We start from the raw sequence: 14,353 nt of genomic DNA, 5'->3' as shown, positions 1-14,353 counted from the left end.
ATATTTAACCCTGAAAGTGTGCCCCCACAGTGGTCACTACATCATGCCCAAGTAAGGTTTGTTTTGCAACTTTGAGCATGGACACAATCTGTCCAGTGACTGAATGGATAAAAGACTGAGGGTCTGGGTCCCCCAGTCATGGGACAGCACTGCCAGGGGGGCCATGGCACTGACCCTCAAAGTGTTAAGGAAGATGGTGATCTGGATATAGACACTGGCACGTAGCTCAGTATATAGTGCCGTTACCCTCACCAGTACTTATAAATAAGTTCATTAGTTACAGTCCAGAGGAAGGCCAATTGCAACAGCTCTGTAGATGGAGGGTATCAGAAGTGATCACACTGTTGCACATCTTGCTGGAATCTGGCTATAACCAAAACAAAAGACACTGAGCAGGTTGAAAGCGCTTACCCAATTCTTCCTCCGTCAGCGGCAGGTATTGATCCAACAGAGTCTCAGACTTGGTCAGTGCAGTATCATCTCCGCTGCTCACCATCTGCACAACACTGCTTCCTAGGACGGTGTTAATGCCGCCATTCACAACAGCCTTTGTGATTTCCACACTTCCATGGACAGCACCTTTTGTTTTATCAACTACCCCTGTAATGCTGTGCATCACTGCGTCTTTGGCACCAGCCACTGCATCAGATGCATTGGAGACAATCTACAAAAGACGACAAGATTGCAAGGTAAGGGACAGATCACACCTTTATATCTCACCTGTCATAAATGGCCCTATTGCCAAAACAGAGGTAACAGAAAAAAAACAATATAATCAGCATTAAGCCACAGCCACCAGGGAGTGACAATATATGAAAAACTGAACTAGAACATACATTATTTTTGCAGCTCATTGATGGTCATATTTTACATTTGCCAAATACTGTTAATGCTCATTGACTTACCTTATCAGTAGGTTGATACAGAATAGGCATTTTCTCTTCAATTTTATCCAGCCCCATGCAAGCGTAGTTGTTGGCAATTGCAACTAGAAGAAAAAAACTCCTTAGTCTGATACTGATGGCAGAACTAGATTCTACAGAACGATAGCAAAATAGCTAAATCCATTGTCAAAGGAAGTAGGGGAAAGGCAGTGTCTAGTATAGGTAGGGGAAATGTCAGACCAAACTAGTTACTGGGAAATGCTTCAAGTACTGTAAGTCTGACTACTCCAGGGACCCACACACCTATCCAACCAGCAATGTTGGATTGAAGAATGCCAAAAGGTGGTAATTAAAAAGCATTCAGTAATACAATTAAGCCTATTAAGTCACTGAAAATATTTGGGTTTCTATTTAAATTGGTCCACGTTGCAAGTATGAAACTTTACACATTCCCAAAACTCAGGCCAACAATAGAGTCCTAAAATTACTATACCACTACCATATCTGGCTCGCTTCCCTACACCATTAAGCGACCTTCAATTGTGTTAAGAAAACTACACTCATACAGTTCAGGAAAAAAAAAAAAAACACATTTGTAATCAACGTATTTAAAAAACTGGGAACAGATTGTTGATTTCACGTTGCCAGGAATAATTTGTGCATATCAAAACACATCAAGTGGGGCAGCACCATTAACTTGCAGAAGTCTAAAGAACCTTAGTAAACTTATTTTTGTTCAGGGAGGGAACACTGATCTGTGGGAAAATGACACCAGGTTCACCATACAGAACAAACATGTCAGCAGTTCACACAACATGACACTATTGTCTCACAGACAAGGTCAAACATACTTTGAGGCTCCAGTTTCTGTATGATGGGAATAGTACTGGTGATGGCCACTGAAGTGATGGTCTTCACACTCTTCTCTGCCACATCACATACAGACATCAAGTAAGGATGGTTGTCTTTGGTGTTGACATAAGCAGAAGACACCATATTGTAGGTGGAGCTCACCAATGGCAGGTTAACCAACCTGGCCACCACATTCTAGGAACAGAAGGATGGAAACACAATGAAACAAAGCTGCATGCAGTGGGATGTTCAGTTTAAAATGCAGCTAATGCCAAGCTTCAGTACAAATGCTCATTAGACAAGCAGTCTTTCTGGGGTCATTATGATAAACCAGAAAGGGCGAGGAAGCTATAATAAAATACAGGACAAAGAAAGGGAATACATCACCCAAGACAATACACCTACCTGCTGTTGCTCCACTACAGCAGTCATCTTGTCACGTTTGATCTGAAGACAAAATAAAACTAACATTAGATCTCACTAAGAGCACAGATCATATAACTACTGAGATATTGCTGAGAGCCACCGCAGACATGTACTGAACCCCATCAGACCACATCCAAGGCAGCAGCTTCCGTGAGACCTTGTCAGGGTAACCAGATGTTGGAGACCGGTGAAGAGTCCCGTGTAAAAGTCCCGTTATGAGGCTCAGAAGCCTCCATCAGTCTTACAGCAATGCAGCTCCAACAGCACGCCGCTCAGACCCGTGGTGCACCTTCTGATAATGTCACGACACTCTCCTTCTCACATGGAGCGGGGGGGGAGAGAGCATCGGCGAACAACACACAGGGCAGGCAGGGTAGCAATAGTATACACCCGTACCGACAGGCAGTGAGGCAGGGGACCGGGAGGCACAAGCCAAGAATATACTTGACAAACAGTATGGTCAGATGAACAATCCAACTAGTTTCGTAACACACGGAAACTTCATCAGGGTAGCTGGTATCCAGTGCCTCGCGTACGTTCCAGTGGAGAGCTGTGATCATTTCTTCCGTGTGGTAACCCCACTAACCCACTGCTTGATTTTCATTATATTGATGTACGCAGAACCTTTAATCTTTTAGTAAAATTATCTTTTAATTGTGCTTCACTATGTGCGTTGTGCGCCCTGTCTTTTTGTTTTTTCTTTAGCCCTAGGGGTGTCGAGCCACCCCTCAAGAAAGGCTGCAGACGTCACATTAGTGTTATTTCCCACAAGGTCAATTAATTGTTATTTAAACTTTCACTTGCACTGTTTCTATATACACTGTTGAATCATGTTTTAGCTGCGCACTTTCACCCTTTTGTCCACTATTATTGTAAAGGCCTGATTTCGGAGGTATATCTGGGCCTGGCGATAACCGCAGCACACTCTAAACATAGTTATATGCTAAAATGGGCAGAAGATTTAAATCTAGATTTAGATAGAGACTGGGAGGAGCTTCAGAAACATAGATTTGTACCACTATAAAAGAGAATATATATATAAAATCCTATTTCATTGGTACCTAACTCCGAATAGGCTAAACCAGATTTTCCCCGGGTCTTCAGATTTGTGCTGGAGCGGATGCAGACAAAAAGGCGACATGGCTCATATCTGGTAGAATTGCCCAAAAATTCAGGGGTTCTGGATCATGATACAAACAATGATACGAGAACTCCTGGGGGTGGAGATAGAGGTGGACCCGTTGGCTTTGATATTGTCTAAACCAAAAGAGGGACTAGTACCCCAAGAGAATAAAATGATAACCCATGTCCTTACAGCAGCCCGCTGCTCGATTGCCACGGCATGGAAAGAGATAAACGCCCCCTCCAAACAGAGAGTATTGAGATGAGTCAGGGAAATAAGAGTAATGGAACTCCTCTCGGCGCAACTTAGCCAAAAGGTGGATACATTTCACAAGATCTGGGAAATTTGGCCAGACAATTAACAAGATGATGAGGTGTCCATCGAAGGCCAAGAGCCTGCTTAGGTCAGACAGTGTGACATGACACGTATTTGAATAGCATGGTTTTGTATTAAGGAAACAACCTCCCAAACATCCTGTTTCTGATCCTATTACGAGGACCCAATATTAGACTTTGGAGGAACTTGTATGTGCAGTCAATGGTACTGTAGGGTTTAAAGTGTGAGCCCCTCAGGGGTTACTCATGACTCCCGAGCAACTTGTCTTTGGACCTTGGCTGTCCTCTTCGTGGCCGCTAACAACCAGGCTGAATTGGGATGGTTCCGGTCTCGTGCTGATCTTTGCCTCCACCACTCCTTGGAACAGGGGCCACTATCATCCCAGTCTATGTCGCTCTGCTCTCCTCATGCTCCACCTAGGACTCTTAATCTCTCCTCTCTCAACTCCTCCACTCCTGATGACCAATCACATGAACCCTTCTTTAGGTTTTCAGTCATTGGCTTGAGAGCCTGTCCAAGTGTGTCGATGCTCATCTCAAATCAGGAAGCGGACCCGAAGGGCTCAGGTAGGGATGCAAATAAACCGACCAGAGCCCAGGGACAGAGTCCTGTAAGAGTATCCGAAGTCGGTAAGCAGGCAGGGGTCGGGGCTGGCTGAAAGCAGCGAGGTTAGAGTCACGACCCGGGGTCAGCAACAGGGGAATCAAAACAGGCAAAAGGGTAAAGCGTGACTGCAAAGACCAATACGTGCTGCAAACGTAAGAACTTTGCTCAGTGACTCCCCCTAGGAACTGCAGCAGCCTTATATAACAGGCTGTCAGTACCCACAAATTGCCACAGTGAGCAGAACGGGCAGGTGAGTTGGAAAACCCGAACCGCAGCAAAACCCATCACAGATCGAGCAGAATCCTTACACCAAGGAAATCATAGGTATCCTATCAAGGGCGTTACACTCTCCCCCTGCTGAAAACGTGATGACCCCAATAATCCCATTGTGGTATATATAGTGTAACCAGTAAGGGAACGGGAGGGGATGGGGGTAGGAAGATGTAGGAAAATAACTCTTGCCTCATCCTAACAATAATGGTGGAGGTGCATTGAAGGGATGAATGGTAATATTAATACAAAAAGTAGAAAAGGACCCCTCCTTGGCTGCACTCAAAAACAATCTGTGAATAGGATACAATGATTGAGTATAAAACGTAACCTTTACTCTATTACATATTTAAAAAAATAACTGGGAAGGTAAACCTAATCCAATTAACTAAAAAGAGAAAAAGAGAAAAAAACACAGGCGCACACCTAGTGTATTATTGTAAAAAACAATGTTTATGGGACATAAAAACAGACAAATGCCCACTCACAAAAATAGCAAGGAATAAAGCATGTATGAGAATAATCTCAATCACCAACTGCGCGGTCCTCTCAGTGCACCTCGAGGTCCCAGCGTTCTCCGACGTCGCCTCTCCACGCTCTGCGGAAACGGAACCTAGTCACCTCTGCACCCAGAAGAGATTGCCCTCCGGATACCAGCAGTTCAATAAGTTTGTGCTAGCTCTAGTAAACACTCGATCGTTGGGAACCTCGGTAGCTCATACACAGCATGTAAGTCCTTAGCTCTGTGAGTGTATACCAACAATTTAGCCACGCCCCACGCATTTCGTCATAACAATGACTTCATCAGGGAATGCCTGTTAGGTATGAACGCCCAATATATATTGAGGGAGAAAAGCTAATTAATTAGTCATGCACATATGGTATATATCTAAAACAAATTAGCATTGTACATTTAGTTTGATGAGAGCCCGGTATGAGACTAGCTATTAGGTAAACCTAATCCAATTAACACCTGGTAATGCGTGTAGATCCCGAATACTGGTCCCTATATTAGATTGGGGCGGGAACAGTGTTACACATAATTGTGCATACATTATGATGAATTGATCATTGGTACTATAAGTCCTCCAAAGTGCACTCTTATCTATTTTTGATGACACAGAGTTCACCAAGTTTACTAAATGTGAAATATCCTGGGCCTGATAGCGAATCGCAAGAATAACAAATAAATATTTGTAACAGTTGCATTGCAACTAATCGGCACACCTTCTCCACGCCCCTCATCGCTCAAACATGCAGGCCACGGATCTCGGCACGTAGAGGCGCGTGTGACATCACACGCTCAGTTGCGCACTCGCACACCTGTACTATGTCCCAGGCCTCAGGCCTAAGGCCTGGGACATGGTGCATGGAGCGGCGCTGGGCAGCGTTGGCGCTCATGCTCTCCTGCTCAAGCAGGAGATTTTTCTTGTCCCTGCATAAGCGTCAGCGAGCGCGCTTGTGTGCCGGGTGGGAGGCTGTCAGGAAGCGGGCCTGGAGGCGGATCGGGAGCCGGGGCTAGCGCGCCACGTCACGGACTGCCATTGGCTTCTGGCAGTCACGTGATCGGCCCTGCACTTGCATGAGCAGCAAAATTTAAACTTGCCTGTCTCCTGCATTTCCACACGCCTCCGCACGCCTGCGGAAGCGCCGTCTAAAACCGCGCTGATAGGGATAATGTTTCCCCTCAGCGCGCCTCAGCACGGTCTTTTTGACTATGTCCGAGGCCTAAGACTTATTATAGAACCAAAGTTACAAAGTCTTTTATATATGGAGGCACAGTTTAAAAGTGAAAAGAAAAGGTTTTTTTTTCTTCAGTCCTAAAATTGTCAAGGGGCTGATTGATGAAAAGTTGAGGACACGCCCAGAAAGAATATCTGTTATAAGCATCTTTGTTCTCCCAGTATAAAGATAACACAGACAGCACAACAGTTCAGTGGAGCCTAAGTAGCTTTTCCCACTGTATGTTAATGTAATGAAGCTGCAGCAATAAGTCACACACACAGCGCCAGGATCTCTGCCCCTTAGCAGCCTTTACCCAGCACCAGGGACACATGCAGAGCTAGCTGCCCGGTGACGTCACTTCGCTATTCCCCCAGCCAGCTGATAACAGGGAAGATCTGTCAGACTCAGGAGAGTGTCTCGCGGGAGCAGGAGGGCGTGGCCTGCGGGGTATAAATACCCGCGCTCAGAGCTGTGCTGCAGTCAGTGTTCGGAGAGTGGAACGTGAACGTGTGCGGAGGAGTCTATTAGTCTGTGCTTATCGGTGAGTGGATACTTTGCTGGTCTTGGGGGCGGCACTTTCACAGCTTGGCTGCTGTTTCTTGGCACGTCCGTTTTAACATTTTGATGATTCCGGATCCTTTTCTTTATTATGCCGCAGTATCATTAGCTTGGACTTTTCCTTCCCTGAGTATCTGTTTGCCGTTATATGTTGCTTCCATGTAGTAATTCTGCACATCTAAAACAAACACTCTTTAAAGACTTTATTTATTTTCAGGGCTCCTAAATAGTCCCGGTGTAATATTTGCTATGAACTCTCTAAAGCTATATTCACTGTATATTAAATACAGATCAGCAGTAGTGCATGAACATTAGTTTTGGGTGGGAGCTATACATGCATTACCATAATGTAAATATATAAACCTGGGGGCTGCAGTATCTCCTTTATCCCTAGTCCCAGCCCCATGTGTCTCAGATCTGAGGTTCAGTACATGCCTGCAGTGGCTCTCAGCAATCTCAGTAGTTATATGATCTGTGCTCTTAGTGAGATCTAATTTTGGTTTTATTTTGTCTTCAGATCAAAGTGACAAGATGACTGCAGTATTGGAGCAACAGCAGGTATGTGTATTGTCTTGGATGATGTATTCCCTTTCTTTGTCCTATATTTTGTTATAGCTTCCTCGCCCTTTCTGGTTTATCATAATGACCCGAGAAAGACTGCTTGTCTAATGAGCATTTGTACTGACGCTTGGCACTAGTTGCATTTTAAACTGAACATCCCACTGCATGCAGCTTTGTTTCATTGTGTTTCCATCCTTCTGTTCCTAGAATGTGGTGGCCAGGTTGGTTAACCTGCCATTGGTGAGCTCCACCTACAAAGACCATCACTTCAGTGGCCATCGCCAGTGCTTTGCCCATCATACAGAAACTGGAGCCTCAAAGTAAGTTTGACCTAGTCTGTGAGATATTAGTGTCATGTTGTGTGAACTGCTGACATGTTTGTTCTGTATGGTGAACCTGGTGTCATTATCCCACATCAGTGTTCCCTCCCTGAACAAAAATAAGGTTACTAAGGTTCTTTAGAATTCTGCAAGTTAATGGTGCTCTCACACTTGATGGTTTTTATATGCACACATTATTCCTGGCAATGTGAAATCCACAATCTGTTCCCAGTTTTAAATACGTTAATTACAAAAGTTGTTTTCAGAAATGCGTGACAGCAGCTTCCTTAACACAATCTGAGGTTGCTTCATGGTGTAAGGAAGTGAGCCAGTTTAAATGGTAACCCAACTATTTTTAGTGACTTAATAGGCTGTAAGCTGTGCAGAATATATCAATTGCTGGTGCTTGCGATGCAAGGCTTAATTGTATTACTGAATGCTTTTTATTTTCTACTTTATGGCATTCTTCAATTCAACATTGCTGCCTGGATAGCCTTGTTGGGGTGTGGGTTTTTGTTTTGTTTATTTTGTTCCTGGAGTAGTCAGATTTACAGTACTTGAAGCATTTCCCAGTAAGTAGTTTGGTCTGACATTTCCCCTACTACCTATACTAGACACTGCCTTTCTCCTACGTCATTTGACAATGGATTTGGCTATTTTACTATCGTTCTGTAGAATCTAGTTATGCCATCAATATCAGAAGAAGGACTTTTTTCTTCTAGTTGCAATTGCCAACAACTATGCTTGTATGGGGCTGGATAAAATTGAAGAGAAGCTGCCTATTCTGTATCAACCTACTGATAAGGTAAGTCAATGAGCATTAACAGTATTTGGCAAATGTAAAATATGACCAATGAGCTGCAAAAGATCATGTATGTTCCAGTGCAGTTGGTTTTCATATATTTTCACTCCCTGGTGGCTGTGGCTTATTGCAGATTTATATGGTTTATTCTGGTACCTCTTTTGTCAATAGTCATTATGACAGATGAGGGATAAAGGTCACCTCACATGATCTGTCACTTGCCTTGCAATCTTATCCTCTTTTGTAGGTGATCTCCAATGCATCTGATGCAGTGGCTGGTGCCAAAGGCACAGTGATGCACAGCATTACAGGGGTAGTTGATAAAACAAAAGGTGCTCTCCATGGAAGTGTGGAAATGACAAAGGCTGTTGTGAATGGCGGCATTAACACCGTCCTAGGAAGCAGTGTTGTGCAGATGGTGAGCAGCGGAGTTGATACTGCACTGACCAAGTCTGAGACTCTGTTGGATCAATACCTGCCGCTGACGGAGGAAGAATTGGGTAAGCGCTTTCAACCTGCTCAGTGTCTTTTGTTTTGGTTATAGCCAGATTCCAGCAAGATGTGCAACAGTGTGATCACTTCTGATACCCTCCATCTACAGAGCTGTTGCACTTGGCCTTCCCCTGGACTGTAACTAATGAATTTATTTTAGTACTGGTATGGGTAACAGCACTATATAATAAACTATGTGCCAGTGTCTATATCCAGATCGCATCTTCCTTAACCATTTGAGTCAGTGCCATGGCACACCTGGCAGTGCTGTCACATGTAGGGGGGGAGACAGCCCCTCGCTCTTCTCCATTCAGTCACTGGACAGATCGTGTCCATGCTCAAAGTTGCAAAACAAACCTCACTTGGGCATGATGTAGTGACGACTGCAGGGGCACCCTTTTCAGGGTTAAATATAAAATATTGACAACTCCAAACTTGTCCCTAAATGTAATCCTTTGTTAGCCAAGGAAGCCACAAATATTGAAGGGTTTGAAGTGGAAACAGAGCAGCCCAACTACTACATCCGATTGGGGTCACTCTCTTCAAAACTTCGCAAGCGTGCCTACCAGCAAATGCTGGCTCGGGTCAAGGATGTCAAATGCAGAAGCCAGGAAGCTATTTCTCACCTACATCATACAGTTGACCTAGTAGGTGCAAAAATGTCAGTGTCTCTGTTCCTAGCCAATTCTGTAAAACCAGTGGTTGAGGTGGTGCAGACTTGTATGTATGATTATCGTAGAATTCTAGTGTAAACAGATTTTTCTCCAATGGTCTTTTTAAAGCAGAACTTTGCCAGCCTATTTAAACTTTACCTTTTGTGCTAGTCTCTGGCAATCAACAAATGTCACCATTAGAAAGCTGCAACTATTTGTCAGAGTAAAGACTGCTTCTACTCTTTCGAGAACATGTATCTTGTGGTCCAACCCCTCACATGTTGTGCTGCGGTTTCTAGATCGAGTATGCAAGGAAGAACATGGACAGCGCCAACCAGAAGATGCACAATGCTCAAGAGCAACTCTACAACTCATGGGTGGAATGGAAGAGCAGCACAGGACAGTCTGATACTGATGAGGCTCAAAGTACTGGGGTAAATCTGGTATTTCTGCATTTGTACTTGAAAGGTGTCCAGGAGAAATGATGACCAGCCCTTAATCCTTCTATTCTGTTGTGGGGTGACATAGTGTACAGTCATAGTGTCATGGAACAGGAATACCCCTGTCTCCACTTTTGCTTTAACCCCCTTTCATTGCAGCCCTGCTTGTCAGCTTATTAGAGCCAGCTGCATGTGTTGGGTTCTGCTCACAAACACAGTGCCAGTTCCCCTCTTCCAGCAGTATGCTGCATTAAGATGCAACATTTCTGTTACATGTTGCAGCTTCCCCAGACACTCCTGTGAGTTGTCATGGCAGCCCCAGCTTTCCTCTCAAATGGGCTGGTCTGCTTTCTCCCCCTCTGTTCTGCCCACAGATGGTTTGTCCCCAGACCATTTTATCACCCAGTATGCATCACCACCTTCTTTCCACCATTTTCCCTGGACTTTTGAGTACCCTGCTGTAATCCCTGTAATGGTGATGAAGTATCTTTTCACCTCCCTTGAATACTGAGCACACACAGACACCTACACCTCTACACAAGAGACTGTACCTTATCCTGTTTTCCCTCAATAAAACTAAGAAAAGAAACAGATCTTGTCGTGCTTAGGAAAGAGGGCGAGTTAGCACTATCTGAGCTAAGTCATAACCACGTGATCCTCTGGCTTCCAGAATACATAGAAATGTTTGGCTGGCCAAATTTAACTTTTGAACTTCAATTCTAAGAACACACTGAATCGTCCAATATAAATTTTATCCTGTCTAAATGTCTGTAGTACTGAGCACTGCATTTGTTGTGTAACATTAACAAGCACTAGCCTTTTTTTCAACCCATGAAAGTTTGTCAATATTACAAGTATTGGCCAACTATTGCAATCTTGGTCACTAAAATGCACTTCTATTCAACATGATCAATTAACAGTGGCTCTTGTGCTTAAATTGACAAGTATTTTAATACAACTGTTTCAGTTGAATGTTGGTGTTCATGGGGACTAAACGTTTTATTTATTGTGGCTTTTTGTTCCTCCACAGCACATTGAATCTCGCACACTAGCAATTGCCCGGAACATGTCTCAGCAGCTTCAGACCACATGTCTCTCTCTGGTATCCAGCATGCACGGCTTGCCACAGAACATCCAAGACAAAGCTCATAGTGTTGGTGCCATGGCAGGAGATATTTACCAGAACTTCCACTCTGCCTCCTCCTTCAGAGAAGTGTCTGACGGCCTCCTGACCACCAGCAGAGAGCAGCTCCAAAAAATGAAGGCTTCTCTGGATGATGTCATGGATTATCTAGTCCACAACACACCACTAAACTGGATGGTTGGTCCTTTTTACCCCCAGTTGGCTGGGTCTCTGCATGGTGAGCAGAAACTTTGAGCCAGGAAGACTGAATTGAACCCTAAACAACCATGTTTTTCCTCTTCGTCACTAACTTAAGCACTAGACTTGAGTCACTGTTTGCAATCCACGTAAAAAGAAATCGGTTCTCGTGATCCTAAATGCCCCTTTCATATGAACTACAATGTATACCTGAATTTCTTAAGTGCTGTCATCAGCATTTACAGGAATCTGATGGCAGTAGTTTACTTTACTGTATAATGTCATTAGTAGCAGTATGTTCATGGCTACTCTGGTTCTCAAAGTCTTTGAGGCATTGCATATTTCATTTTGATCCAAGTACTCTAATGTAGAAATGTACAGCCTAAGCTCTTTACTTTATTCTGACCTGAAAATTAGTGCCTCAAAGTACTGCTAAAATATATAGCATAATTTCCTATTATAATGAGAAATATTTCTCATCAGATTTCAGTGAAGGTGTGCTTTAGATGAATGTCGCATATAATGTGTGCAAATTGTATATGCCAGAAGAATCACAATGTGCACTTGTCCAGCTATCTCCAGTTGTAATCCAGGGGGAGCATGAAGGGGAAAAGAACATAAAACAAGAAAAACAATCTAAGTGCAGACAAGTGATGTAAATTCTGCGTTCTTTCTTGGCTCATATGTGATGTCTACTTACAAGATGTAAGTCAAAATCAAGCGGTTTTGACACTCAATGGTCTCTGCTGTGCAGGTATTCCCACCAGGTGATAGGGTCTCCAGCTCTCAGCTCCGCAGCAAAGTGTATGTAAAAGAAATACAAACCATAGTGCAGACCAGTAGAATGTAAAAAAACTAGACTTTATGGGGTTTAAAAAATGAACACTTACAATAAAAACAAGTATTTCAGGCATGTACCACAATCATTGTGATCAAAGAGAGAAGATTTTTTGGTTTACACTTCAGGCTCACCCGCCTCCTCCGGTGTGACTTGGTGTGGACCACCACTCTCAGGGACTTTGTACCTCCAGCGGTGGGCGCATTGATCCAGGTCTCTCTCCCCTCGTGGGTTCCCTCTTCTGTGGGTCGATCACCTTCCCATAACAGCTGCCCGCAGGCACTGTGGAGTTCTCCACTGGGATACAGCCTCTCGGATGGATGTTTTAGCTTCACTCGCACACCGATGCGTCACTTCCGCTCCGTCCCGATACGTCACTTCCGGTCGCGGTTCTGTGAGTATCTGTCAGTAAATTTCTCCTCTCTTCTCTCTCCTCTCTGGCCGGCTACCACTCTATGCGTTTCGCCAAAAAAGGGTGTGTGGCTTCCTCAGGAGTGTACCCCACTCCTGAGGAAGCCACACACCCTTTTTTGGTGAAACGCGTAGAGTGTACCCCACTCCTGAGGAAGCCACACACCCTTTTTTGGTGAAACGCGTAGAGTGGTAGCCGCCCAGAGAGGAGAGAGAAGAGAGGAGAAATTTACTGACAGATACTCACAGAACCGCGACCGGAAGTGACGTATCGGGACGGAGCGGAAGTGACGCATCGGTGTGCGAGTGAAGCTAAAACATCCATCCGAGAGGCTGTATCCCAGTGGAGAACTCCACAGTGCCTGCGGGCAGCTGTTATGGGAAGGTGATCGACCCACAGAAGAGGGAACCCACGAGGGGAGAGAGACCTGGATCAATGCGCCCACCGCTGGAGGTACAAAGTCCCTGAGAGTGGTGGTCCACACCAAGTCACACCGGAGGAGGCGGGTGAGCCTGAAGTGTAAACCAAAAAATCTTCTCTCTTTGATCACAATGATTGTGGTACATGCCTGAAATACTTGTTTTTATTGTAAGTGTTCATTTTTTAAACCCCATAAAGTCTAGTTTTTTTACATTCTACTGGTCTGCACTATGGTTTGTATTTCTTTTACATACACTTTGCTGCGGAGCTGAGAGCTGGAGACCCTATCACCTGGTGGGAATACCTGCACAGCAGAGACCATTGAGTGTCAAAACCGCTTGATTTTGACTTACATCTTGTAAGTAGACATCACATATGAGCCAAGAAAGAACGCAGAATTTACATCACTTGTCTGCACTTAGATTGTTTTTCTTGTTTTATGTTCTTTTCCCCTTCATGCTCCCCCTGGATTACAACTGGAGAGTGACGATTTGTGGGACTTGCGAAACCAGTCCCCACCAGCTGGGTTTGAGCAGGGGGTTTGAACCTTTCAATAATATTATCACGTTATTTGAACACAATATCACTGTTTAACAAATAATTGATTTTGTCAAAATATTCACTGTATATTATTAGTGTACACTAATAGAGTTAGCGCCGTTTTCTTTCACCTTCACGTAGCACTTGTCCAGCTATCACATTTTTGTATTTGCAATAAATATTTCAGCATTAATCAACTTGTTTTCCTGTGGTTAGACAAATTGCTTCCTACGAAAGCCTGACTTGTCCTAATGCTGGTAGGTTTATATACAGGATCTGCAGAGATCCAAAATTGCTTGCCTGAATTAAGAGCATGTTTCTTCCATCAAGATCCTGTACAGAAGCTCATAACATGAGCCTAAAATCCAGATCCTTTAAACTTGGCTGCCTCACATCAACTTGGAGTTTCCAATACTGTCCTGCTCCCCTTGTTGTACCATATGCGGGAAGAGTACGCTCACGCCGAGGACGGTGTAAAAGGTTGCTACGTCATTGGAAGATGACATTGCTAGTTTTTATTCATAACCCTTGTGTAATATTTGTAGTTTTTGTTTGTGTCAAAATCGGCACACAAACTTACAAATATCTCCGGCATGGGGATCACTGAATTAGATCCAAAAGGACTCCCTGGTTCAGGTAAGCTAACAAACCATTGGGGGAGGGGAGGAGATGGGGACAGTGATTGTTGCTTTAAGAGGTGTACTGCCCTTAATCTAGTACCTATATCTGCTTGTGTGAGCTGAGGAGCACAGCACTTCCTGTCTTCCATTGGTT

The 14,353-nt window shown here is 44.1% G+C and overlaps 2 protein-coding genes across 2 annotated transcripts in view; one reads left to right on the top strand and one right to left on the bottom strand.

Moving 5' to 3' along the window:
* LOC142487763 (perilipin-2-like) overlaps positions 1 to 2,181 on the bottom strand; it is a 47,282-nt gene extending 45,101 nt beyond the window's left edge. Inside the window, exons 1-4 of the mRNA XM_075587658.1 lie at positions 2,142 to 2,181; positions 1,736 to 1,931; positions 906 to 988; positions 412 to 664 (exon numbers count right to left, since the gene is read on the bottom strand). Coding sequence (XP_075443773.1) covers positions 412 to 664; positions 906 to 988; positions 1,736 to 1,931; positions 2,142 to 2,168 — 559 coding nt within the window. The 5' untranslated portion in view covers positions 2,169 to 2,181. The remainder of the gene's footprint in view (positions 1 to 411; positions 665 to 905; positions 989 to 1,735; positions 1,932 to 2,141) is intronic.
* Positions 1 to 14,353, top strand: part of LOC142492387 (perilipin-2-like) — a 447,955-nt gene that overhangs the window by 396,468 nt on the left and 37,134 nt on the right. The window contains exon 2 of the mRNA XM_075595038.1: positions 7,298 to 7,338. Coding sequence (XP_075451153.1) covers positions 7,312 to 7,338 — 27 coding nt within the window. The 5' untranslated portion in view covers positions 7,298 to 7,311. The remainder of the gene's footprint in view (positions 1 to 7,297; positions 7,339 to 14,353) is intronic.

Source organism: Ascaphus truei, chromosome 1, assembly GCF_040206685.1.
Source record: "Ascaphus truei isolate aAscTru1 chromosome 1, aAscTru1.hap1, whole genome shotgun sequence".
NCBI classification, from domain to species: Eukaryota; Metazoa; Chordata; class Amphibia; order Anura; family Ascaphidae; genus Ascaphus; species Ascaphus truei.
This window is presented reverse-complemented; position numbering and strand designations above follow the sequence as displayed.